Consider the following 25,094-nt stretch of genomic DNA (forward strand, 5'->3'; position numbering starts at 1 on the left):
GCCCCCTCTTTGGGGGTATAAGGTCCCTCAGCACCAAAGAATAGCAGGAGACTCTGCCCTTAGGCACTGTTGTAGATAGTAATGAATCTTTCCAGGTTAGCTTGACCAAGAATGTAGGGTGTAAGGAAAGCAGTAACTATAGCAGTAGTCTCTAATCTTGTTTTATTCTTGTACTAAACCTTGTCTGAAATTATAACCACAAGCCCTTTGAATGGTCATTTCCTTAATCTCTAGGTTCAGTCGTTCAGAGAGACCATCACAGAGGCTAAGTGAAGTGTAGACCTGAAAAATCTGAGCTATGATGATGACATGAGTTGCTCACGAAACAACATATGACAGTGCCTTGCTAATTTTTTAAATCCTGTACAGTTTTGATGTTATGATTCCATTCTGTGACAGAATTAGTATTAGGAGTTTGAAGCTTGAACTTTATCTGCCATTAATTATACTTTGCCTTTTAAATAATAATGATAAGGTCAAAGGACTAAGAGCAGGATTATCTGTAAATTCAAACTCATAGTTTTACAGATGAAGAAACAGCCTCCAGGGAAACAAATGTAGATAAACTAGTTAAATCTTACTAATTTTTTTATTAACATCTTACTGATCATCTTATTTGAAACAGAATGAAAGATACTTACACCTTGCAGCAAAGCTTCAGGATGCAAAGGAACAGGCAGCTTCCTCTAAGCTAGAAAAAAACAAGCAAGGCCAGAAAGAGGCACAAGAAAAAATAAGGAAATATCAGAGGGGTGAGTCCTTTTGAATTACTTTATTATAGGTTTATATTTAATTATTTCCTTCTTTGCCATTCTAGTCTGGTAATTGTCTGATATTTCCATTCCTACCTTATGGTTTTCTAGTACAAAATGCCTTCCCCATTCCCAAGGGATAGGTTCCATAAATACCTCCAAATAAATAACTTCTCAGATATTTGTTCCCAGCATAAAATGCTTTGAGTAATAATAGCCCACTTGCCTTCCTTCTTTCCAGTGTTTTTTAAATATTCTGATTGCAAGGAAGATGATTTATGTAATGAATGATGGTATGCCTGGTCAGATAGCAACAGGAAGCAGCTGATATTCAAACTTCAAATAGACAGGAAAACACTAGAAATAAGCAGGAATGATTGGGACCCAGAAATAAAGACGGTAAAGCCATCTTGAGCCAAATAGAGAATATAAGCATAAAATAGGGAAGTTTGGGGTGGGGTTTAGTTTTATTTTTAAGTGTAGGAAGAGAGATCATCCTTAACATCTGGAGCAGAAGTGATTCTGCCTCAAATGAACCTTGGGGGTCTATGAAAGACCCATCACCTAAGGTTCTGGACTCTGAAAAATCATATATAGATGAAAATAAAAACTTTGATCACAATCAGTTCTTAAGAGAAATCTTCAAAAATTGTTTCACCGACCTAAAGTAGTCATTGCAGTGAACATGGTCGAGGAAGACGAAAGAGCTCAGCACAAACTTCATTCAGCAAATATTTCATTTCTTTTTTCCCCCCACATTATTTTATTTGGGTTTTTTTTAATATTTTTTTAACATGGTTACATGATACATGTTCTCTCCCCTTTTCCCTCCCCTTTCCCGGAGCTGACAAGCAATTCCACTGGTTTATACCTGTCTTATTACTCAAAACCTGTTTCCATATTATTCATATTTGTAATAGAGTAGTCTTTTAAAAACCACAACCCCAAATCATATACCATATAACCAATTATAAATCATATGTTTTTTTTTTTCTGTGTTTCTACTCTCATAGTTCTTTCTCTCGATGTGGATAGCGTTCTTTTTCATAAGTTCCATGGGATTGTTCTTGATCACTGCATTGCTATTAGTATCAGAGTCTGTTACATTTGATCATTCCATAATGTGTTTCACTTTCTGTGTACAATGTTCTCTTGGTGTTCTCCTCATTTCACTCTGCATGAGTTCATGGAGGTCTTTCCAGTTCATATAGAAATCAAGCAGTTAATCATTCCTTATAGCGCGATAATATTGCATCACCATCATGTATCAGAGTTTGTTCAGCCATTCTCCAATTGAAGGACACCCCCTCATTTTCCAATTTTTTGCCACCACAAAAAGCACAACTATAAATATTTTTATACAAACTTTTTTTTATCTCTTTGGGGTACAAATCCAGTAGTGGTATTGCTGGATCAAAGGGCAGGCAGCCTTTAAAAGCCCTTTGGGCTTAATTCCAAATTTTAATCCAAAATGGTTGGATCAATTCACAATTCTACCAGCATTGCATTAGTGTCCCAATTTTACCACAGTCCCTCCAACATTTATTATTTTCCTTTACTGTCATATTGGCCAGTCTGCTAGGTGCGAGGTGGTACCCCAGAGTCAAACATTTGATTTCTAATATGTTAGCAATACAAATATGAAAACTATTCTTTCGTGGAACATATTTTGCTAGGAGGTGGAATAGAATCAGAGAAAGTAACATAGATGGGGGAGAGAGAACACTAACAGTTTAGGGAATCAGGAAGGGCCTTGATAATATGTAAGGTGGACCTTAAAGAGATTTTGGAATGCCAAGACGCAGAAATGAAAAGGAAGACCATTTCAGGACTATACAAGAAATGGGGGTAGGTGATGAAATATTGTCTATAGAGAACAACAAGTAAGTCAGTTTGTTTGGAATGGGCAATAATGTAAAGTTGGTCTAAAAAGGTGAACTGGAGTCAAATTATAAGGGTTTTAATAGCTACATAGATGAGTTTGTTTTTTATTTAGTGAATAGGGCAATGGCATAGTCTTTTGGAATATCAGTTAGGTTTACTGTGTATGGGGCAGATTCAATAGTGGGGAGATTAGATTAAGAAAAGCCAAACTGGGGTAATTAGAGCACCAGGCCTAGAGTCTGGAGAACTTGACTTCAAATCCGTCCTTAGACATTGGTCAAGCCAACCCCAGTTGTCTAGCCCTTACTGCTCTTCTGCCTTGAAACTGATATTAGCATTTATTCTAAGATAATAAAGTAAGGGTTTTGAAAGATAGAAGGCAAATTGGGAGGTTTTGTAATAGTCAAGGTATGATAATGACTTGAACTAGTGTGTGTTATAAACAAAAGGGGTCCTAAGGAGATATAGATATACAATGATGTTGATGTATCTATCTGTATTTTCCTCAGCTGCAGATGATGGAGGAACAGCAACTCAGATCACGCTTGACATTTGTTATAATCTCCCTTTCTTGCTAACAGTTGCCCAGGGAGGACCCTTGAGAGATTAGATAAATGGATAACCTTTCCAGGTCCAACCTGGGGTTGGATAGATTAATATAGGGCTTTTGATTTGCCTTGGGTTATCTGACTGCATTTGACTCCCTCCCCAAGGGTCGTGATATAAAGACCACTCAGGAAGGTCCTTGTTGAACTCTTTATCTAAATCAGGGAAAGGATAAACAGGACAAGGATTGGGGATTGGAGATCCTATCAATCTATTATCTATAACTAGTTAACAATCAGGACTGGAGGCTATTGCTCAAGTGGAAGCTGGAGATTTACTCTCTCCACTACCTCTGGCCCAGCCTGGCCACAGCCAAGCCAGAGAATAGGGAATGCTATTGATGCAGCTGTGTTGGTGATCTTATTCTCTCAGCTCTCTCACTACCAGTGTTGATGATACACTAGCTCTCACAGTCTTTCAGGAAATAGCTTCAAAGTTATTCCTACCCTCTTCTTCATAGACCTCCCTGCCTCCCTTCACCACCCACTCAGAGATTTCCCAGTCCAGAGACCTCCAGAGCCCAGAGAGAGACCTCTTCCAAGTGGCTGTCAGGGATATTTATACTGTCAGCCCAACCGACGTTTGCCCCTGGCTCACGGCACCTGGGAACATTCCATGTCTTCCAACTGCCTTCCCTGTCATTCAAGGTAGCATCCATCACTTCCCAGATTATGAATATAACAATAGAGGTTGTGTGAGAGGAGAGACCTGCTTCTTCTCAGTTGTGAGAGATGTTATTGAGATAGAATCAGTAAGATTTGGCTATCTAGAGATGAAGGAGAAAAAAACAGGATGACTTGGGGATCTGGGAGGATATTGATGCCCTCAGAAGAAATTAAAAAATCTAGAAAGAGGGAGTAAGTTTAGACATTGGAGGTGGTAGGGGAAGGAATGAATTCATTTTTAGTTTGGTTGAGATCAAAAGGTCTATAGTGATGTCTAGCTGACTGTTGATGAATTTAAATGAAAACTCTGTTGATGAGGGCTAAATATGTAAATTTAGGGGTCATCTGAATAGAGTTGAGCATTGTCCTTTCCTGTGGAAGATGGTGAAATCAGCAAAAGAAAGAAGAGGACAGAAACTTAGAGGTATACCATGTAGAAGGGGCAGAAGCTGGATGATTACCTAGCAAAAAAAAGACCGAAATAAAACAGGTAAGAAGAAAATCAGGAGAGAACTGTGTCCAGGAAGAGGGACTATACAGCAGAATCCAATACTTTAGATAGGCGAAGAAGGATGAGGACAGAAAAAGCCAGTGGATTTAGCAATTAAAAGATCTTTGGGTAATTTTGGAACAAACAATTTCAGGCTAGATAATTGCAACAGATTGCTGTTAAATAAAAGATGAAGAAAATTGTCCTGTAGTTATTGTTTGCTAGATACAAAATGATTTTTAATTCAGTAGATCAAAACATTTAAAATGTCTTTTCCAAAAAAAAAAATTTCCTTGTATTTGTTATGATCTTATAAGCCTCACTTATAGATTAAACCACAGGGATAGCTTTGAAGGTCTTGGACAAGAATTTCACAGGATGAAATTCAATATCTGATTTGGTGATTGTAGTATACCTACACTGGTGATCCATAGATATTTTGAATAATATAGTTATTGTCCATTTTAAGAAATTTTGGTTTTCAAAAACAGATAAATTGGGAAATAATTATTTAGTGCAGAATTCTTTCCTTCATAAAATGATAAATTACCATTGTTTGCAAATATATTAGAGCATATTCTAGCTCTCTTCTCCAATATATCAGAAAGAATAAGCTGCATTCAATTCTGCCAAATTACTAGGGTTTTGAATCAAGATACATAAAAATTAGTTTCTTGAATTTTTTTCTTGGTAAAACACTTTTGTTGTTCATATACTTTTTCCAGAATTTTTGTTATATGTTAAAGTATAAGAATAAAAAACCTTTTTCTATTGCAAGTCATTGACATTCAGAAATAATAAATTTCAGAGTATACACAAATAAAAGATGGACCATGCCAGATTCAAAAATTGAATGCCATGCCTCATTCTGTTGTTATACCATTTGAGTGAATAATAGCATTTTTGACCATATAGAAAAATAGAAAATTAAGTTTTCAGTTTAATTCAGCAAACATTTATTAAGTACCTACTATGTGTAAGCATTATCCTAGTTACTGGGGATTCAGGGACAGAAAAAAGAAATGACTCTTTCCTAAAGGAGCTTTACATATTACAGGGGTGAAATGACATATACATAGGTAAATACAAAATAATTTTGGAGAATAGACAAGTATTTAAAACTTGGAGGGTAGGAGCAGAAAAAGCATTCTGTAGGAGATATGGTATTTGAGCTTATCATTGAAAGGAATTTAAGAGGCTAAGGAAGAGCATTCCAAAGAATGGGGGAAAGTATGTTCAAGGTATCAAGGCAAGACATAGAATATTGTTTCTGAGGAAGGGGCAATTAGACTAATTTGGGTAAGTGGAATATGGAGTTTATGAGAAGAGAGAGTCATGTAAATCAGTCTAGAAGATAGGTTGGAAATAAATTGTGATGGGCTTTAAATGTTATAAGGAGGATTTTGCATTTATCTTTGGGATCATAGGGAGCCATTAAAGCTTTTTGAGTAGAGGAGTGAAATGATTAGACCTGTGCAAGATGGGAGATGGGAACAATTTGCTCTAACCTCTCAATTCAAAATCACTGAAATGAAGATAATATCATTAGGTTGACATAGTGTTTAAAGAGTATAATTCCCCAAACAGAATACTTCCCTAATGAAGTTCCCCTAATAGAAACCACCAAAATGGAGGTTGGCAATTTAGGTACCATTAGGTAGTCATTATAAACTTATCATTATGATTATTTTCTCATTAGAGAAAATAAAGTATGGTAATGTTTAATGTTTTTGCCTGGATGCTACTTATCCGGCCCTAACATTCTGCTGACCTCCATTTCCATCTGCTTATTGGATATCTCAAATTGACTGCACCATAGACACCATAAACTCAACATGTACAAGACACTGAGTTCATTATCTTTCCCCCCTAACCCATCCCTCTTACTAACTTCTCTATTACTTTTTTTTTTTTTTTTTTTTTAAAACCCTTACCTTCCGTCTTGAAGTCAATACTGTGTATTGGCTCCAAGACAGAAGAGGAGTGGTAAGGGTAGGCAATGGGGGTCAAGTGACTTGCCCAGGGTCACACAGCTGGGAAGTGTCTGAGGCCAGATTTGAACCTAGGACCTCCCGTCTCTAGGCCTGGCTCTCAATCCACTGAGCTACCCAGCTGCCCCCTTCTCTATTACTTTTGAGGGTACTGCCATGTTCCTAGTCATCTGGGCTCATACCCTAGATTTCACTCTCCACTAACTCTTTCTAGTCCTCTCCTTCCTCCCAATATCCATTCTATTGCCAAGTCCTTTTATTTTACCTTCATAACATCTCTTGTCTACATCCTCTCTTCTCTTCTGATACTGCTACCACCTAGCTGGGGACCCTCAAGCCAGGACCATTAAAATAGACTGCTCCTATAGATTAGGGGTAAATGACCTCAGCAAAGACCCTGGCTTTTGGGACAAAAACTCAGTATTTGACAAAAACTGCTGGGAAATTGGAAAACAGTATGGGAAAAATTAGGTCAACCAATATCTTACACCCTATGCCAAGATAAATTCAAAATGGGTAAATGACTTAAATATAAAGAGTGAAATCATAAATAAATTAGGTGAATATAAAATAGTATACCTGTCAGATCTGTGGGAAAGGAAGGAATTTAAGACCAAGCAAGACATAGAGAACATTGTAAAATGTAAAATGAATGACTTTGATTAAATCAAATTAAAAAGGCTTTGTACAAACAAAACCAATGCAACCAAATTAGAAGGAAAGCAACAGACTGGGAGAACATTTTTTAACAAAAATCTCTGACAAAAGTTTAATTTCCCAAATATATAAGGAATTAAGTCAAATTTACAAAAAATCAAGCCATTCCCCAATCAACAAATGGTCAAGGAACATGAATAGGCAGTTTCATATGATGAAATCAAAACTATCAATAAGCACATGAAAAAGTGTTCTAAATCCCTCCTGATTAGAGAAATGCAAATTAAAACAACTGAGATACCACCTTACACTTAGCAGACTGGCCAATATGGCAGCAAAGGAAAGTGATAAATGTTGGCGGTGATGTGGAAAAATTGGGACACTGAATACACTGCTGGTGGAGTTGTGAATTGGTCCAGCCATTCTGGAGGGCAGTTTGGAACTATACCCAAAGGGCTTTAAATGACTGCCTCTCCTTTGACCCAGCTGTACCACTGTCGAGTTTGTACTCCAAAGAGATAATAAGGAAGAAGATTATACAAAAATATTTATAGCTGTGCTCTTTGTGGTGGCAAAAAATTGGAAAATGGTGGGGTGGTGTCCGTTGATTGGGGAATGGCTGAGCAAATTGTGGTATATGATGGTGATGGAATACTATTGTGCTCAAAGGAATGATGAACTGAAGGATTTCTATGTGAACTGGAAAGACCTCCAGGAATTGATGCAGAGCGAAAGGAGCAGAACCAGGAGAACATTGTACAAAGAGGCTGGTACACTGTGGCACAATCGAATGTGATAGACTTTTCTTCCAGCAGCAATGCAGTGACCCAGGACAATCCAAAGGAATTTATGAGAATGATGCTATTCACATTCAGAGAAAGAACCGTGGAAACAGAAATGCAGAAGAAAAAACATAATGATTGATCACATAGTTCAATAGGGCTACAATTAGAGTTTTGATGTTAAAGGATCGCTCTACTGCAAATATTAATAACATGGAAATAGGTTTTGAACAATGATACATGTATAAGCCAGTGGAACTGCTTGTCAGCTTTGGGGATGGAGGGTGGGGAGGAAAGACTGGGGTGGAGGAGGGAATCATGAATCTTGTAACCATGGAAAAATATTCTAAATTAAAAAAAAAAATAGACTGCTGCTCAGTCTTCCTGCCTCAAGTCTCCCCCAACTCCAGTATATCCTCAATTTATCTGTCAGAATAATATTTCTTAAAGCATAGGTTTGACTGTCATCCCCACTACTTAGTTAACTCCTATGGCTTCCTTTCACCTCCAGGATCAAACTTAAAGACCTGGAGGTGAAAGGAAGCCACAGTCCTTTATTCAAAGTCCTTTATAACCTCCCTTCTTTTCCAGTTTTCTTATACTCTACTCCTCACCCCTGCCAATCCAATCATGTTGTCCTTATTGTTCCTTGAGCAGTGACTCTCCAAACTGGGAATTATCTCCTTCGTCTTGTCTCCTGGCTTCCTTCAAGTTTTAGCTAAAATCTTACTTTTTATTTAAAAAAACCTTTTTGGATCCCCTCTTAATTTGGGTGCTTTCCATCTGTTGATTGTCTCCAGATTATTCTCTATATACCTTGAAAATACCTAATTGTTTACATGTAATCTTACCTCATTAGACTGAGTTCCTTGAGCTGTCTTTTGCCTTTCTTTTTTTCTCAGCACTTAGTGTCTGACATGTCATCTGTGATTAATGTTTACTGACTGACTAGATCTTTGATTTTTTTATATCCTTTGATGTTTTTAAAATGGCAGATATTTTAATACCAATATAAAATTAATTCTTATATTGAAGCCCTTAGCTGGTAGAATTTTCAGGAAAAAGTCTGAAAATGCTATGTCCCACACGGACACATCTGTTGAAGCAATCTTTTCCCAAATGACTTCTCTCACCTTCCAAAAAAAACCAAACTTCACTGTTAATGTGTAGGAGGTATCCTGGATTGTCAAAGCTTAATACTCCACTCAGCAAAACTCTGTAGAAAGAATAGCCCCCCAATAGTAAGAACAGACCCAATGAAATTATAGCCACAGCCTAGCTAGAATCAGTCACATAGTCCCATGATCTCACCTGAGGTTGCTAACCCCTCCTTGCTGTTCTTGGTTGTAACTAACTGTTCTTGATAAATCCACTTAAGCATATATTGCCCAGAGAATCTGAAGTAGATCATTACATATTTATCTGTCATTTATTATCCTATAGAAAACTCTTTGGCGAGGTAAACTAAGTTATTGTACTAAAATTGTAAATCATTAATTACTAACCATTGTCTATGTAAAAAGATTACCTAATCCTTTAGCTTATGTAACATTGCCCTACAAAATACTAGCTATAATGCAATAAACCTTGCCATGATGCACCATGTGTGCATTCATCTCTCTCATCATGTCTCCAACCCACTATAACACTGCAGGACTGATTCCTGTGTTAATGCTAAAGACTTTGACTTGTCAAGAGCATTCAAGACATTAGTGTTTTTTTTAAATCATCAATATAATACACCCATGTCCACCTCCTTGTCACTTTCAACTTCCATGTCATTTGCATTAATTTTGTTAATGAGTTATAAAGACAAATTGTGCTTCATAATTTTTTTAAATCCATTAATTTTAGTGAGGCTTTATTCCAAAGCTGAGGTGTGTACCATTATTAGGATAAGATTTCTGCAAAATTAACACCTGATCACAACTTCCTCTGAATATCAATTCCATATAAATGAATTGGACTATTAACATAATTTTGTTATAGACAGCATAAAAATTTGTATTTTGTTCTTAAAATGAGGCTTTTAAAAAGTTCTGCACAATGCCAACTTATAGCTGAATTTTATCTAATTCATCCTGTAATGTGAATAACACTATTCCATTTTTGATTTAGTGAGTCAGTGTTTACCATTTGCAAATGAGATAGTAACAGTTAAGAGGCTTCTCAGGATAATTGCTATAGTTGTCTTAACAATTAAAAAAACAACTTTGATGTCTTAGATGAACAAATGATTCCGAAATATTTCTTTGCTGCAAGTACAAAAATGTATTGGGAGCTATTGTAGCTCAAAGATGATTTGTAGAGATCTGACTGACCTTTCTGGGTCAATTTTAGCTTCAACACACTAGTGAAGTTCGCTTTGTTATCAGTTTTACAGTCTTAGGAGTACTGTTTTATATTAGCCAAATTCATGAATTAGATAAACTGTAAGGCCAGAATATAGTGTAAAACCACTGTTAAACATCTATTGTGTGAGAGGTATATTTTGCAAGACTCTGCATGTTGTACTTTCTTGTGGGAGGTAAATCCATTTAGGAGACCAAATTGCTAAAAATTGGAATTTGCTTGGTCATCATGGAATTTAAACACTATAAAGAGAGTTGGATATTCTTAAGGTATATTTCCTTGAATCTAGAGTAGTTTATTACCTTATCCCACTCATGAGATACTTAGACAAAAAACTGTTTATCTAGAATCAGAGCACTCTGCGGAAATGTGGTAAACACTCATTGATTGTTACTCTGCTTCTTTCTAATGTTCATACAAACTATTGCCCTAGTGTTATGATCAATATTAACTGGAATGAATAATACAAATTAGTTGAATTAATTACAGTTTTTGTTAGTTACATTTTTACCTTCTCAGGAGAGTTTTGAGACACACTTCATTCCCTTTAGATTTTGTTAATATCTTTGTTTCTTGATGAGAGTGATAGGTTAGTGGGACTATCACTGGAATTTAAGTCTTTATGATGATAGGCAAGTCACATAACCTCACGGAGCTTTAGTTTCCCCATGATTAAAATGGAGACGATAATACTTGCAAGACTGCAAGATCACAGAATGTTATATAAATATCAACTATATAAATATGAAGTATTTATTGGATTTGGGAGACACCCAAGTCTCATAAACAAAATGTTTCTTATTAACAAAATGTCTCTTCGAGTCAGTTGCTTTCTGCAATTAATTGATCACACTGGGTTCTGGACTGGGCCTGACTCGGGCCAATTCCTTGTAAGTTTAGGGTCATTATTGAAACAAAATGAAACACTCATAGTAAATTAGCTAGGGCAAAAGGATATTAAAAAAGAATAGGCATTGAGAACCCTTTGAGTTCATTCAGCTGAGCAAAACTTCCATCACAATCTACCAGCCAAGCATCTGAGAGCCACGTTAGCTCCTCTGGTTGCTTTGAGCTTAGAGAATGAGGAGGTGACATCAGCAGTGGATTCCCTAAGTCCCCTGAGCCAACTGAATCTCATGAAAGGTCACTAGTGTAATTTGCATGAGGAGCACAGTGGGGAATTTAAGATATTATTCCTACTGTAATGTCCTTTTTTTTTTTTTTTTCATTCTTATTAGCTTCAGTTTAAAGAGTGCCATTTAATGACCTTTTCCCAAAATGTATCCTTTTGGAACTGTAGCCTCAAATACACTGACTTATTAATTCTACTTATTTATTAAATTCTACTTATTATTAAAAAGTAGAATTAATTAAAAATTTTCTTTGTCCATATTTGTATTAACTTCTAATCTTTTAGCAGTAACTAAATTTGTATGGCATGACCTAAAATAGAACTATACTCTCAATAATTTCATCTTGGATTAAATATTCCCAGGCTTCCATAATGTCATAGATATCTTTTATCACCTTGCTTCTCCTTGATGTGTTTAGGACTAGTGATTATTATAGAGCTTCGTTTCCCTTGTGTCTAATTCTGATGGCATGCTGTTCAAGTGATTTTTGCTTATCTCTTCTTTTGTACTTGTCTGTTCTCCATGATCACTTCTCTCATTTGCCCGTGAGTCTGCTATTCTGAAAGAAAGTTTTTACTACAATTTAGAGTCATGGGCTTTCAGCTTGGAAGGGAATTTAGAAAACTCATTTTATAGATGAATAAGTTGAGGCCTAGTGAAGTGATTTACCTGAGGTCACAGTAATAGAAAATAACAGAGCTAGGATTTTAATCCAGGTCCTCTGGCATTGCTCTCATGTCTTTGCTTTTTTAAAAATGTGTTTATTGGGGGCAGCTAGGTGGCTCAGTGGATAGAATGCCAGGTTTAGAGATGGGAAGTCCTGGATTCAAATCTCTGCCTCAGATACTTCCTAGGTGTATGACCCTGGGCAAATCACTTAATCCCACTTGCTGAGCCCTTACAACTCTTCTGCCTTGGACTCAATACTTAGTGTCAATTCTTAAGCCAGAAGGCAAGGGTTTTAAAAAAAAGTTTTGTATTTTTTTTTTTTATTGGAGCAGCTAGGTGGCTCAGTAGATTAAGAACTGGGCCTAATGTCAGGAGGACCTGGGTTCACAAATAGCCTCAGACACTTCCTAGCTATATGATCCTACACAATTTTCACTTAACCCCAGTTGCCTAGCCCTTCTTGTTCTTCTGTCTTGGAATCAATACTTGATATTGGTCCTGAAACAGAAGGTAAATAGTTGTGTTTTTTTTTTTAATGTATTTGTTGTCTCCTTTCCTTTCACTACTTTTTAACCCTTGCTATTTGGTTTGGGTATAGTTGGGATGTAACTTTTGTCATCAGTAGTGAGTTCCCCTTCCTTTTTTGGTAAAGACCACCTCATCACCTCTACTCTTTTTTCTCTAGTTGTCATTGACTATTCTCATCACTATTGGAAGATTTTTTTATGTTACTTCCAAATTTTCAGCTGTTTCAGACAGTTGAGGTTGGTGTTTGGCTATTCACCAGATAAATTGAACGTTTATATACTTTTTCTGGAGTACCATGGCAAACGTATGGAACTAATATTTCAGTTTTCTTTTGTAGAAATGGAAACTTTAGAAGATCATCCTGTGTTCAATCCTGCCATAAAGATTTCCCAGCAACAACAGAATGAAAGAAAAAAACCATCGTTGGCTACTGAAGGGGAAGGAACTTTGAACTTGAGTTTATTTGAAAACTCTGCAGTTACAGAAGAAGAAAAAGGTAAAAGAGTTGATCTTGTGTGTAACTTGCAAAATAACAAGTATCAGGAATTTTGTGTCATGAAACAATATTTTCAGCTGATTAACTGTAATGAGTTAGATTGCAATTTTAAATTTTATCAATTCCATGTTAGTTTGCCTCTAAATTAACTTCAATCTTACTTAACTGTCAAATAAAAGCCATTTTTATACATAATATTAAACCTAGATTTTAAGCAGAAAAGTCTACAGATCTAGAAAATAAAGCTTACAAATCTAGAAAATAATGCTTCCTAGCCAGTATTTGACAAGAAAATGTAGATTTTTTAAAAAATTAGGTTTATTTATTTAATTAATTAATTAGTTTAGTGCATTTTCCCATGGTTACATGATTCGTGTACTTTCCCTCCCCTCCTCCTACCCTCCTCCCTTAGCCAATGAGCAATTCCACTGGGTTTTACATGTGTCATTGATCAATACTTATTTCCATATTACTAATATTTACACTGGGGTGATCGTTTTAGAGTCTACATCCCCAATCATATCCCCATCGAACCATGTGAACAAGCAGTTGTTTTTCTTCTATGTTTCTATTCCCACAGTTCTTTCTCTAGATGCAGATGGCGTTCTTTCTCTTAAGTCTCAGAATTGTCCTGGATCATTGCATTGCTGCTAGTAGAGAAGTCCATACATTTGATTATGCCAGAGTGTATCAGTCTCTGTGTACAACATTCTCCTGGTTCTGCTCCTTTCACTCTGTATCAATTCCTGGAGGTCGTTCCAGTTCACACGGAATTCCTCCAGTTCATTATTCCTTTTAGCACAATAATATTCGATCACCAACAGATACCACAAATTGTTCGGCCATTCCCCAGCTGAAAGGCATCCCGTCATTATCCAGTTTTTTGCCACCACAAAGAGTGCAGCTATAAATATTTTTGTACAAGTCTTTTTCCTTATTATCTCTTTGGGGTATAAACCCAGCAGTGGTATGGCTGGATCAAAGGGCAGACAGTCTTTTAGAGCTCTTTGAGCATAGCTCCAAATTGCTGTCCAGAATGGTTGGATCAATTCACAACTCCACCAGCAATGCATTAAAATGTCCCAATTTTGCCACATCCCCTCCAACTTTTATTAGTTTACTTTGCTATCATTTTAGCCAATCTGCTAGGTGTGAGGTGGTACCTCAGAGTTGTTTTGATTTGCATTTCTCTAATTATAAGAGAAAAAACATAGATTTTTGAAAGGTTAATTTCCAAATTTTCTCATTGCAAGTTGTATTAGGCAAGATGCTTCATTTTATTAGTGTCATTTACCCATTTAACTATCAAGACTGCCCTTTTTTATTTCTTTATCCTTCCTACTTCATTAAAAAGTGCCATTCTTTAAAATGAGGCATGATACTTCATAGATCATAGATTTATAGAACTGGAAGAAGTACTAAAGCTCATTATCCCATCCCTTTTATTTTACATATAAAGAAACCGAGACCCAGACAGGTTAAGTACTTGCCCAAAGTCATACCATTAGTAAGTTTCAGAACCAGAATTTAATCCATGCCTTCTGACTCACAATCCAATATTCCTTACACTGCATCATACTATTCAAGAGATTCTTCTACTGCTGCTTGATTTTGAATTAAATCTCTCATATACCATTTTAGCAAAAAAGAAAGATCCTCGTGATGTGAGAAATTTTGACTACACTGCTCGAAGCTGGACTGGCAAATCTCCCAAACAGTTTCTTATTGATTGGGTTAGGAAAAATCTTCCCAAGAGTCCAAATCCTTCCTTTGAAAAGATTGCAGTTGGTAAATACTGGAAATGTAGGTATGTATGAAAGCTGAATTAATAGTTTTTAAAGGGCAAATTTATAATATTGACCTCCCATAAATTGGACATATCTTGAAGTTAATATAGGTGGATAGAGTTGACAAATTTTACCTGATTTGTAGGCATTTTTTACATAAAAATTTTATGAAATAAATTTAGGTTGAATATTGGTTGATTGGGAAGTTTGCTTCATTAGTTTTGTAAACACGTTGTTTTTCAATTTAAAGAGTCAAAGTAGTTAAATCTGAAGATGACGTGCTAGTGGTGTGTCCTACAATTCTGACAGAGGATGGCATGCAGGCTCAACATCTAGGAGCTACTCTAGCTCTTTATCGTTTAGTAAAAGGGCAGGTAAGACTTGTTTCTTCTAAAAGATACTTAATTACATTAATGCATATGTTACTTTTGTGCATTCCATAGCTGGCCCGTGTTTGATGATTTTTGGGCTTGGTTGTCTTACATTCTGCTGAGAAACCAGTGTCACCAGCATGCTATATGGTGAGGCATCAATTTAGGATTTTAATGGAGTGATACTTGACTTCATAAGTCATTTGGGGACAGTGGTCCCTCTTTTGAATTTTAAGTTAGATTAAATGTAAGCTTCCTGTTTATAAAAAAGATTAAAACAAAACATTAGAGAAGAAAACCTCTAAAAAAATCTTAAATTCTTTTCCTTATCTTCCCCTGAAAAGAAAAAAATAATTGGATTTTCAAAACATCATGTTATAATAATAGTATTTTATCTTTAAAAAAGAAGATTCAGTAAGATTAAAAAACATTATTAGTTTGAAATCTATATTACCCCTAGGCTTAAGCAAAAGAATTGGCACTGCCACAAGTAGTTTTAATCCTAGATTTGCTTGTTATTGGAAAGAAATTCATAGCATAGCATACTATACTGGAACTTTATTAAAGAATTTTACATATGTGGACCGTCTTTGTCTACAGTAATTTTTTTCTGAATATACTGACAGGATTCATTCTAAAACATTTGTAATTATCTAATCTAATATGTGGACCGTCTTGGTCTACAGTAATTTTTTTCTGAACTGACAGGATTCATTCTAAAACATTTGTAATTATCTAAAGGCTTGAACTGGGTTAGTAGCTGTGTGATTGGAGAGAGAGGGATGAATGGATTCAAGAGATGCTTTAAGGACTCTCAAAGAAGTTAGGTGGTTCAGTGGGTAGAGCACTGGGCCTTGGGTCAGGCAGACCTGAATTCAAATCTGACCTCAGACACTTCATAGTGGTATAACACTGGGCAAGTCATTTAACCTCTGTTTGCCTCAGTTTTCTCAACTGTAAAATGGAGGTAATAATGTGAGGAACGAATGAGATCATATTTATGAAGTGCTTAGCACATAGTATGCACTTCATAAATATTCTCCTTGCCTCCCATCAGAGATAGAATTAGCAAGATTTGACAACGTGGTGGCTATGTAGGATAAGGGTGATTTAGGAATTGAAGCATGGTTAAAGCTGAGAGAGAGAGAGAGGGAGAGGGAGGGGGAGAGGGGGAGAGGGGGAGAGAGAGATGGAGATGTCATGTCCCGCCCCAGCCCCAAGAGTAAGGGGGCTTCAGCTATGTCAGGAACTGAACAGGTCGGGAAGGACAAGGATATCACCAGGTCTAGCAATAAAACAATCCTCAGTAGGTCATGGGCCAGTGCTTTATCCTGTAGCTGTCAAAGGTTTTCTCTGTGGAGTAACCTGGTCTTGTTATAGTTATATATAAACTATAGGATAGTTTCCTGGTTGTTTGGTTTGTTTCCCTAAGTACACTACTGGAAAGGGACAAGATCATTTCAGAAGGGCTTAAGCTGGAGGCCCCCAGAGCATCCAGTGTATTCTCCACATTAGTGACTTTTTAAAGAGATGCCATAGAAGAGCAAGCTTATAAGGTGTCATTTTCTCCTCAGTCAGTCCATCAGTTGCTCCCTCCCACTTATCGAGATGTTTGGTTGGAATGGAGTGAAGCAGAAAAGAAAAAAGAAGAACTGAATAAAATGGAAACTAATAAGCCTCGTGATCATTTTATTGCCAAACTGCTAAATAAACTGAAACAGCAACAACAGCAACAGCAACAACAGTGTGAAAATAAAAAAGATGTTTCTGATGATCCTGAGGAATCCTGGGAAAATTTAATTACTGATGAGGATTTTACTGCTCTCTCTCTGGAAACTTCCTATACAGAAGATTTGGAGCCTGTCAGAAACCTTTTTCGAAAGTTACAAAGCACCCCCAGGTACCAGAAACTGTTAAAAGAGAGACAACAATTACCTGTCTTCAAGCACAGGAATTCAATTGTTGAAACGCTCAAAAGACATCGAGTAGTGGTTGTGGCCGGTGAAACAGGAAGTGGCAAAAGCACCCAAGTGCCCCATTTTCTTTTGGAAGACTTGCTGCTCAATGAGTGGGGATCAGGTAAATGTAACATTGTGTGCACACAACCCCGAAGAATCTCAGCGGTGAGTTTAGCAACTAGAGTTTGTGAAGAATTGGGCTGTGAAAATGGACCTGGTGGAAAGGTAAGAGATGTTGCCTTCATTCCAGTACCTATTTTCTCCCTAGGAGCCTGAGGAATCTTAATACCTAAATTTATTCATTAATTTGTTCAATAAATAATTGTTTTGCTTAGGTAAGACAAAGTTTCATGGAATTTAAAACCTGTTGGGGGATGGGACAGCTTTTGGTAATTCTATGGGGCAGTTAGGTGACACAGTTGGAAGAACTGGGCCTGGGCTTATAAAGACCTGAGTTCAAATCCAGCCCTAGACACTTCAAAAGTAGCTTGGCTTTATATTGGATAGAATTCTGGATTTTGGATGAGGAAGACTTGAATTTTAATCCTGCCTCTGATACCTATAAGCTGAGTGGTGTTGCATAAGATCATTTAGCTAATAGATTTTCTCAGCCTCAAGTTCCTCATCATGTAAAATAGGAATAATAATAGCACAACCTCACAGAGTTGTTATGAGATAAAAAGAGATATTCTATATGAAATGCTTTGCAAACTTTAAAGCACTTAGCCACTCTGTCTCAGAGTCAAAGGTCAGCTAGCTTGACCTAATCCTTTATGGACATTTTCTCTACAATATCCCCAGTTTTTTTAAAGTCATTCAAACTCTACTTGATGATTTCTGATGTTGAGGAGTTAACTTCCTCTAAAGGAAGCCCATTCTACTTTTAGGGAACATTAATTAACAGGAAATTTTCTTTATAGCAAACTGATATCTACCCCTTTCCTTCTTTTTTCCTCTCTTGGCCTTCTGGAGCCAGCAGGCCACAACTGAACAGTCTTTATGTGGAAATCTTTGAAATATTTGAAGGCAGATATTTGTGACCCTTCTGAACCTTCTCTTCTCCATTCTGAGCTTCCCCATTTACTTCAGTTGATCCCCAGTGATGTGATCTCCTTATCTCTCCCCTCTGAAAATGTTTTAGCTTACCAGCATCCTTCCTAAAATAATGTTACAATTCTCACATGTAATTGGGGGAAACCACTTTGCTTTCAAGTAATTTTTAAAAGTAAATTAGTTACTAAAAATAAAATTAAAAAATATGACTTTCTTTACCTTCCAACTTCGTGTATCTCTTTGTGGTATAGTATATTTTTGAACAGCCTTTCTGAATATTTTTCCAAAAAAGGAAAAGTTCAAAGGAAGACATGGTGTTTTTTATGTACAGATGCCCTTCATTATATGGCAATGTAGTATACAGAATTATATTTTTAGATTATTTACAAATTAGAAAATGTATTTCATATTCTTTCTATCAGTCATCTTAATGATATTGGAAGAAAGGGATTGGTGGAGGTGGTGAATAGCCTCAGGCCTAGCACCTCAAAAGGACTTTATAGATTGTTCTTCTGTTTAAGACCTTATGGACATATCTCCAATTTCATATAATAGAATGAGGTTTAAAATACTAAAATTTATTTTTGAACCTTTACAAGAATAAATGTCTTTTTCCAGAGGCAGCAGGACATAATGAATAGAGAGCCAGCCTTAAAGTCAAGAAGACCTGTGACCCAAACTGACTGATATTGAGCTGGAGTGTGAGATACTAAGCTAGCATTTCACCACTCAGTGTCCTAAGCAATTCTCCCTTACTGTCTGGCTTAGGAACTACTTAAGACAGAAGGGTAAGAGGCTAGGCAAATGGAATGAAGTGATTTGTCCAAAGTCACACAGCTAAGAAGTGTCTGAGTCCAGATTTAAACCCTGGTCCTTCCAGTGCTAGGCCCACCTCTCTATCTGCTGAGCCACCTAACTGCCCCAGTTTTCTTAAGACTTAAGTTACTGGACCTTTGCTGGTCTGAATTGGAGGAGACAATCTCTTCACCTCAAATTCCCAATACCATTGAAATCACAGGTCCTGTAAAAAAACAATACATAAATTAAAAAATGTGTCTTAACTATTCCTAATTTATTCTAAAGTGTGTCAAATACCTGATATGAGAAACTAATCATAATGTTATATTCCTCCAGAATTCCTTGTGTGGGTATCAAATTCGAATGGAATCTAGAGCTAGTGATGCCACAAGATTACTCTATTGCACTACAGGGGTTCTGCTAAGAAAACTACAGGAAGATGGACTTCTGACAAATGTATCTCATGTTATTGTAGATGAGGTAAGTAATTCTCTAATTTTATTTAAGCAAAGCGGAGGTTTTAAAAATGAATGTATTTTAAAATATCCTCATTTCAACTAATTTGTAGTGAAATCATCAATTAATCTACAAAATTGTCATTACACAAAATCTAAAAATTTCATTAGGAAGTCACTTGTCAAAAAAGAAAGTCACTTGTCCCATTTCTTTTTTTTTTTTAAGCCCTTACCTTCCATCTTAGAATCAGTATTGTGTATTGGTTCCAGGGCAGAAGAGCAGTAAGAACTAGGCAACGGGGGTTAAGTGACTTGCCTAAGGTCCCACAGCTAGACAGTGACTTGAGATCAGATTTGAACCCAGGACCTCCTATCTCTAGGTCTGGCTCTCAATCCACTGAGCCATCCAGCCATCCCCACTTGTTCTATTTCTTAAGAGAATGTTAAGGGAGGAACTTATGTTCTTTTCCTAGTATATTCCTTTTTCCTACCACTAATAGTAACTAAATTCAATATATGAATTTTTGAATTTCCTTGAAAAAGAATATATTTGGTATCAGCTAGGTGATTCAGTGGATTGAGAACCAGGCTTTAGAGATAAGAGGCTCTGGGTTCAAATCTGGCCTCAGACACTTCCTAGCTGTGTGACCCTAGGCATGTCACTTAACCTCCATTGCCAAGCCCAGTGATAGTGAACCTTTTAGAGATGGAGTGTCATGCCTACCCTCCCCAGAGACAGTGCCACACCCCACCCCACCCAGACCTAATGATGCCCCCCCTCCCCCCCCGCTTCCCCTTCATGACCCCATCCCTTATCCCAGATAAGGAAGGGAGGAAGCTCTCCCTTTGGGCTGCTGGGCAGAGGGCGAGTGATGAGAGGTATATGTGGAGAGGGGGAGTAGAGATGCCCGAGTGCTCCATTCCCTCCAGCTATGTGCCACACTATGAGGTTTGCTGCCCTTAAACCTAGCTCCTCTCCAGCCCTACCATAGGAATCACCTTCCCCACAGATTCAACAGGCTGCCATCTGCACTGAACCCTCATGCAGCATGTGAGTGTCCAGCGCCCCCACCCCTTCCACCTTACCCTAGACAGGGGAGGGAGAAAGTACTCCCATTGGGCTGCTGGGCAAAGGGGCAGGGAAGTGAGGAAATGTCCTCAGGCATACATGGAGAGGGAGAGGGGAACAGCTCCACCCAAGTCCCTCTGGCTTTCTTCTAGTAAAGAACTCAGGCTGGCGAATGCAGGTGTGCCCACAGAGAGGATTTGCGTGCTTTTTTTTGGCACCAGTGCCATAGTTTCACCATCACTGACCTAGCTCTTCTCTTCAGCCTTGGAACTAATACATAGTATTGATTCTGAGAAGGAAGGTATGGGTTTAAAATATATATATATTTGAAAGGTGGGCAGAAATAATAGATATTTGCTTACAGATTTGTTTTCTAATTCTTTTTAATTTTTAAATATTTTTCCACAGTTACATGATTACTTTTCTTTCCCTTCCCCCTCCCAGAGCTGACAAGCAATTTTCAATTTTTTTAAATAGCTAGTTTGTCTGCCTCATTTTATTTAAATGGACATTTGAATTTACTAACTGCTTTTTAAGAACACAGTATGTAGATCACATTATTTAAAGTACATCTATACCTACCTGTATTTTGAAGACTTCTTACATAATACTTGATTTATTATATATAGTATGACAGACTACATTACTAAGCAATCTGAGACTCAAATGTGATCATAAATAATTTAATATATAAATTTCTAATATATTTGATTCAGTGTTTCTGAGTTTCTTGTTAATTCATTGAATTCTGATGTTAATAGTAGTGATCAATTCATTATTTTAAGAATTGAATATATTTCACCAAATGCTGGACCAAATGATAACTACTTAAAAGAGGAAAGTTCCAAAATTGAAATTTCATATAGTATTTCCACATGGTATTAATATTTTCAATATTAAGGTTATAAAGAAAAACATTTCTAACTATATTTTGACATGTTTTACTTAAGGAGTTATTCCTTATTTTCTTTAATATAAATATAATGAGTTAATCTATTGTGGTATTACTTGAGGATGTAAGAATTTAAAATTTAAGTGTTATTCTAATATGAGAATTCTAAAGAAATATTGTGGTTGCCAATTTAAAGATATTATAACTTAAGTCAAAAATGACTTTAGTAGCTTTATTTACAAAGAGTGAAAATGGAAAAAGGCAGCTAAAGAGACATTTTAACAAGCCTACTAGTCCTTCTCTAGTGAAGTGAGGCTCAGTCCCACAGGGGCTTCCCCACGTCTGGTGGTGTCTTCAGCTAGAGTTTTTCACCAACTCAGCCTTCTCCAAAGCCAAGGCAAGAATCCTGGAACCAATTTTTCCAGAAGCCAGGAAAGGAAAGCCAGCTACTTGCCCACCCAAGATGAACTCCAAGGAAGAAGACCAAAGCCCAAGTTCCAAGACAAAGTCCTCCAGCACCGAAGTCCAAAGGAGACGATCCATGAGCAGTCCTCCAAGATGCAGTCCAAGAGCCAAGGTTTCAAATCAAAGCTGAAGACCTGAAGTCCCTCGGACAGGAAATTCAGGACTTTTTATAGTCCTTTTCCCACATCACTTCTTGTCCCTTCTTCCACTTTACGGGAACCAATCACAGTCTTTCAATTTGCTTAGCACTGCCCAGGGGTGGGACCGTGGCGTCTGGAGTTACCGCCCACTTTAGCAAGTGACTTGCAACACTCTTACTTAATGTAAAGTAGGGGTGCTTAAGTTTGATTAACTTAAAAATTGCTGATTGATATTCAAAGAAAGTTCGATTCACTCTTCATAAGGAAAAGCGGCTATGATAAGGAGCATTCCAATTTTTAATAAATATTAGAAATTTCATTGGTTGTGCCTCACACATTTCAAATGGAATTAGTTTTTTGCTTCTTTAATAATAGGTTCATGAAAGAAGTGTCCAGTCAGATTTTCTTCTAATTATCCTGAAGGAGATTTTGCAGAAACGTTCAGATCTACACTTGATTTTGATGAGTGCTACTGTAGACAGTGAAAAGTTTTCTACATATTTTACACACTGCCCTATTCTCAGAATTTCAGGAAGAAGTTATCCTGTTGAGGTAAATGTTTGTTTCTGTTGCATATGTAGAGACAAGTTTCTCCTAAGGAATTTTCTTTCAAGGTGATACCCTATAGTTTTTTCCTAGAGTTGTCCCTAGAACTAGAAATCTGATTAATTCCCTTTGTGGGTACACTGGACCTAGTGACTAAAGCCTACCTGTGATTTAGGAGATGAGAGGAGTAGAAGGAAGTGTTAATAAAGTGTTGAGGCATGTATAGATAGGCAGCACATACATATTCTGCCTCCAAAATCTTTTGTCACCACATTTTGAAGAGACTTAGAGTTGGCTACCTAGTAGTCGCCACCTCCTCTGTCTACTTATTCCCCACTAAGATATTTGTAATATTTATATCTCTTGTTCTTCATGTTTATTTTCAGTTCTCCTTATCAAGACTTCCCTAACAGTTTATTTTGACCATATTACTCTCTTCCCCTCCTTAGAAAATGTATTTTGGGTTAGAAGAGAGATAATATTTTCACTAAGACCTAAATTTCCATAAGAATTTCCCTGTGGATTTGAACCCAAAAGGAAGGGAAATTATTATTAGTTTGTAGTTAATAGATAGGAATGTTTGTTTCATAAGGTGATCCTTTCTAGGTAGTTCTGAAAAACTAATCATGTAATGCAAAATATGAAAATGAAATAATTGTGTGTTCGTCTTCTATTTGAACAATGTAGGTTTTTCATCTTGAAGATGTCGTGGAGGAAACAGGTTTCGTACTGGAGAAAGACTCAGAATACTGTCAGAAATTTCTGGAAGAAGAAGAGGAAATAACTATTAATGTGACCAGCAAAGCTGGAGGAATCAAAAAGTATCAGGTTAAAACAAAACCATTTTCATTCTTAAAAAGTAACTTTTAAGAATAATTGTTACCATTATTTAATGCTTGATCAGATACGGTATTCCACAAAAGTTTTTTACATTGTGTAATTGATACTTTGAATTAGTGGCTTAAATTGAAAAGAAATAATATGGAATCCTAATATCATTATCTCTAAGTCAAAGACCTCCATCGGTTAGTAGAAAAAATTAGAATTTCATACTTAGTGCCTCATCTTTTTCCCTAGAGCAATGATGGTGCACCTTTTAGAGATAGTGTTGGTCCCTACCCCTATCCTATACTCCATGCCCCAGCCAAGTGCTGTGCCCCTCCTCTACCTTGCTTCCCCACCCCTGCCCCCTTACTCCAGACAGGGGAGGGAGGAAGTGCTCCCATGGGTGCTGCTGGCAGAGGGGCAGGTGTTGAGAGGCATATGTAGAGAGGAGGAGGAGTGAGGTCCCAGAACTCTGCTCCCCTTTAGCTCTGTGCCATGCTGTGACCTATGCTCCCCTCTAGCTTAGCTCCTCTCCTGCCCCACTACAGACCCCACACACTGTGGTCTGCACCACACCCTCAGGCAGCATGTGAACTGCCCACTTTACCCCAGACAGGGGAAGGGAGGAAGCTCTCCCATTGGGCCGTTGGGCAGAGGGGTGGATCATGTTAGAAATGTCCTTAGGCACATGGAGAAGGGGGATGGGAACAGTTCCATCCCAAGTCTCTCTGGCTTTCTAGTAATGAACTCTGATGGGTAATGGCCCATGCCCACCGAGGGCTCTCCATGCCCTTTTTGGCATATGTGCCATAGGTTCACCATCATGGCCCTAGAGGATAGGCAATGTAGTTATAAGGTATTGTTTATAGGAAAGAAGACTAGGTTATCTCTGAATTACATAATAAAAGAGCAACTTTGGTGGTCTTTGGTTAATAGTATTGCTACTCTAGGGTTTTTTTTAGTTGCCCTATTTTGTTTGTACTTCCTTATTATAGATTACTTCAAAACTTTGTCATTAGTTATGACAGTGATTCCCAAAGTGGGTGCCACCGCCCCCGGTGGGTGCTGCAGCAATCCAGGGGGGCGGTGATGGCCACAGGTGCGTTTATCTTTCCTATTAATTACTATTAAAATTTTTAAAAAATTAATTTCCAGGGGGCTAAGTAATATTTTTTCTGGAAAGGGAGCAGTAGGCCAAAAAAGTTTGAGAACCACTGAGTTATGAGAACAGGGGTGAGGCACTTTTATTTTCAGGAATTATTGACTCCAAAACATCAGACCACTTGAGCAGAGTGTTTACCTAAAAGCAACTGAAGCAACAGTAAACAGTAACTGAGAATTGAATGAAAATTATAATATTGAATGAAAATGTAATATTTGATCAGTAATTTAAAAAATAAACTTTAGTTTCATGTTATAACTAGTTAAGATAAAGAGACATCTGGATTAAATACAATAAAATTATTCCCACCTAAGGCACCATTTCTGCCACCCCTCAGTGCACATCTTCAATTCAGGAGCCAGGCCAAAAACCACTTTGAAAGACCTTTAACTAAAATAAAAAGAGTTGCTTAGCAGAATTAAATGGGCATAGGGTAAAATCTTTTCTCCAAATGTCTAAAGTTGAAAACTATAGAAGTCTTGAAATTACAAGTGTTTTCTAAAGAGCTAGAAATGGTTCTGTGAAGAGAAAGGAAGTAATTTAGTAAATATTTCATAGTTATGACCTT

General features: G+C 37.1%; 1 protein-coding gene across 4 annotated transcripts in view; it reads left to right on the forward strand.

Moving 5' to 3' along the window:
• Nucleotides 1–25,094, forward strand: part of DHX29 (DExH-box helicase 29) — a 64,796-nt gene that overhangs the window by 22,872 nt on the left and 16,830 nt on the right. Inside the window, exons 7-14 of one of the 4 annotated variants that reach the window (XM_044663967.1) lie at nucleotides 626–752; nucleotides 12,847–13,013; nucleotides 14,655–14,812; nucleotides 15,043–15,166; nucleotides 16,738–17,346; nucleotides 19,309–19,452; nucleotides 22,369–22,545; nucleotides 23,227–23,367. In XM_044663967.1, the coding sequence (XP_044519902.1) occupies nucleotides 626–752; nucleotides 12,847–13,013; nucleotides 14,655–14,812; nucleotides 15,043–15,166; nucleotides 16,738–17,346; nucleotides 19,309–19,452; nucleotides 22,369–22,545; nucleotides 23,227–23,367 (1,647 nt within the window). Of the gene's footprint in view, nucleotides 1–625; nucleotides 753–12,846; nucleotides 13,014–14,646; nucleotides 14,813–15,042; nucleotides 15,167–16,737; nucleotides 17,347–19,308; nucleotides 19,453–22,368; nucleotides 22,546–23,226; nucleotides 23,368–25,094 lie in introns of all 4 variants that reach the window. The other 3 variants (XM_044663959.1, XM_044663976.1, XM_044663983.1) reach the window with 3 other exon arrangements.

Source organism: Gracilinanus agilis, chromosome 1 (assembly GCF_016433145.1).
Source record: "Gracilinanus agilis isolate LMUSP501 chromosome 1, AgileGrace, whole genome shotgun sequence".
In the NCBI taxonomy this organism is placed as follows: Eukaryota; Metazoa; Chordata; class Mammalia; order Didelphimorphia; family Didelphidae; genus Gracilinanus; species Gracilinanus agilis.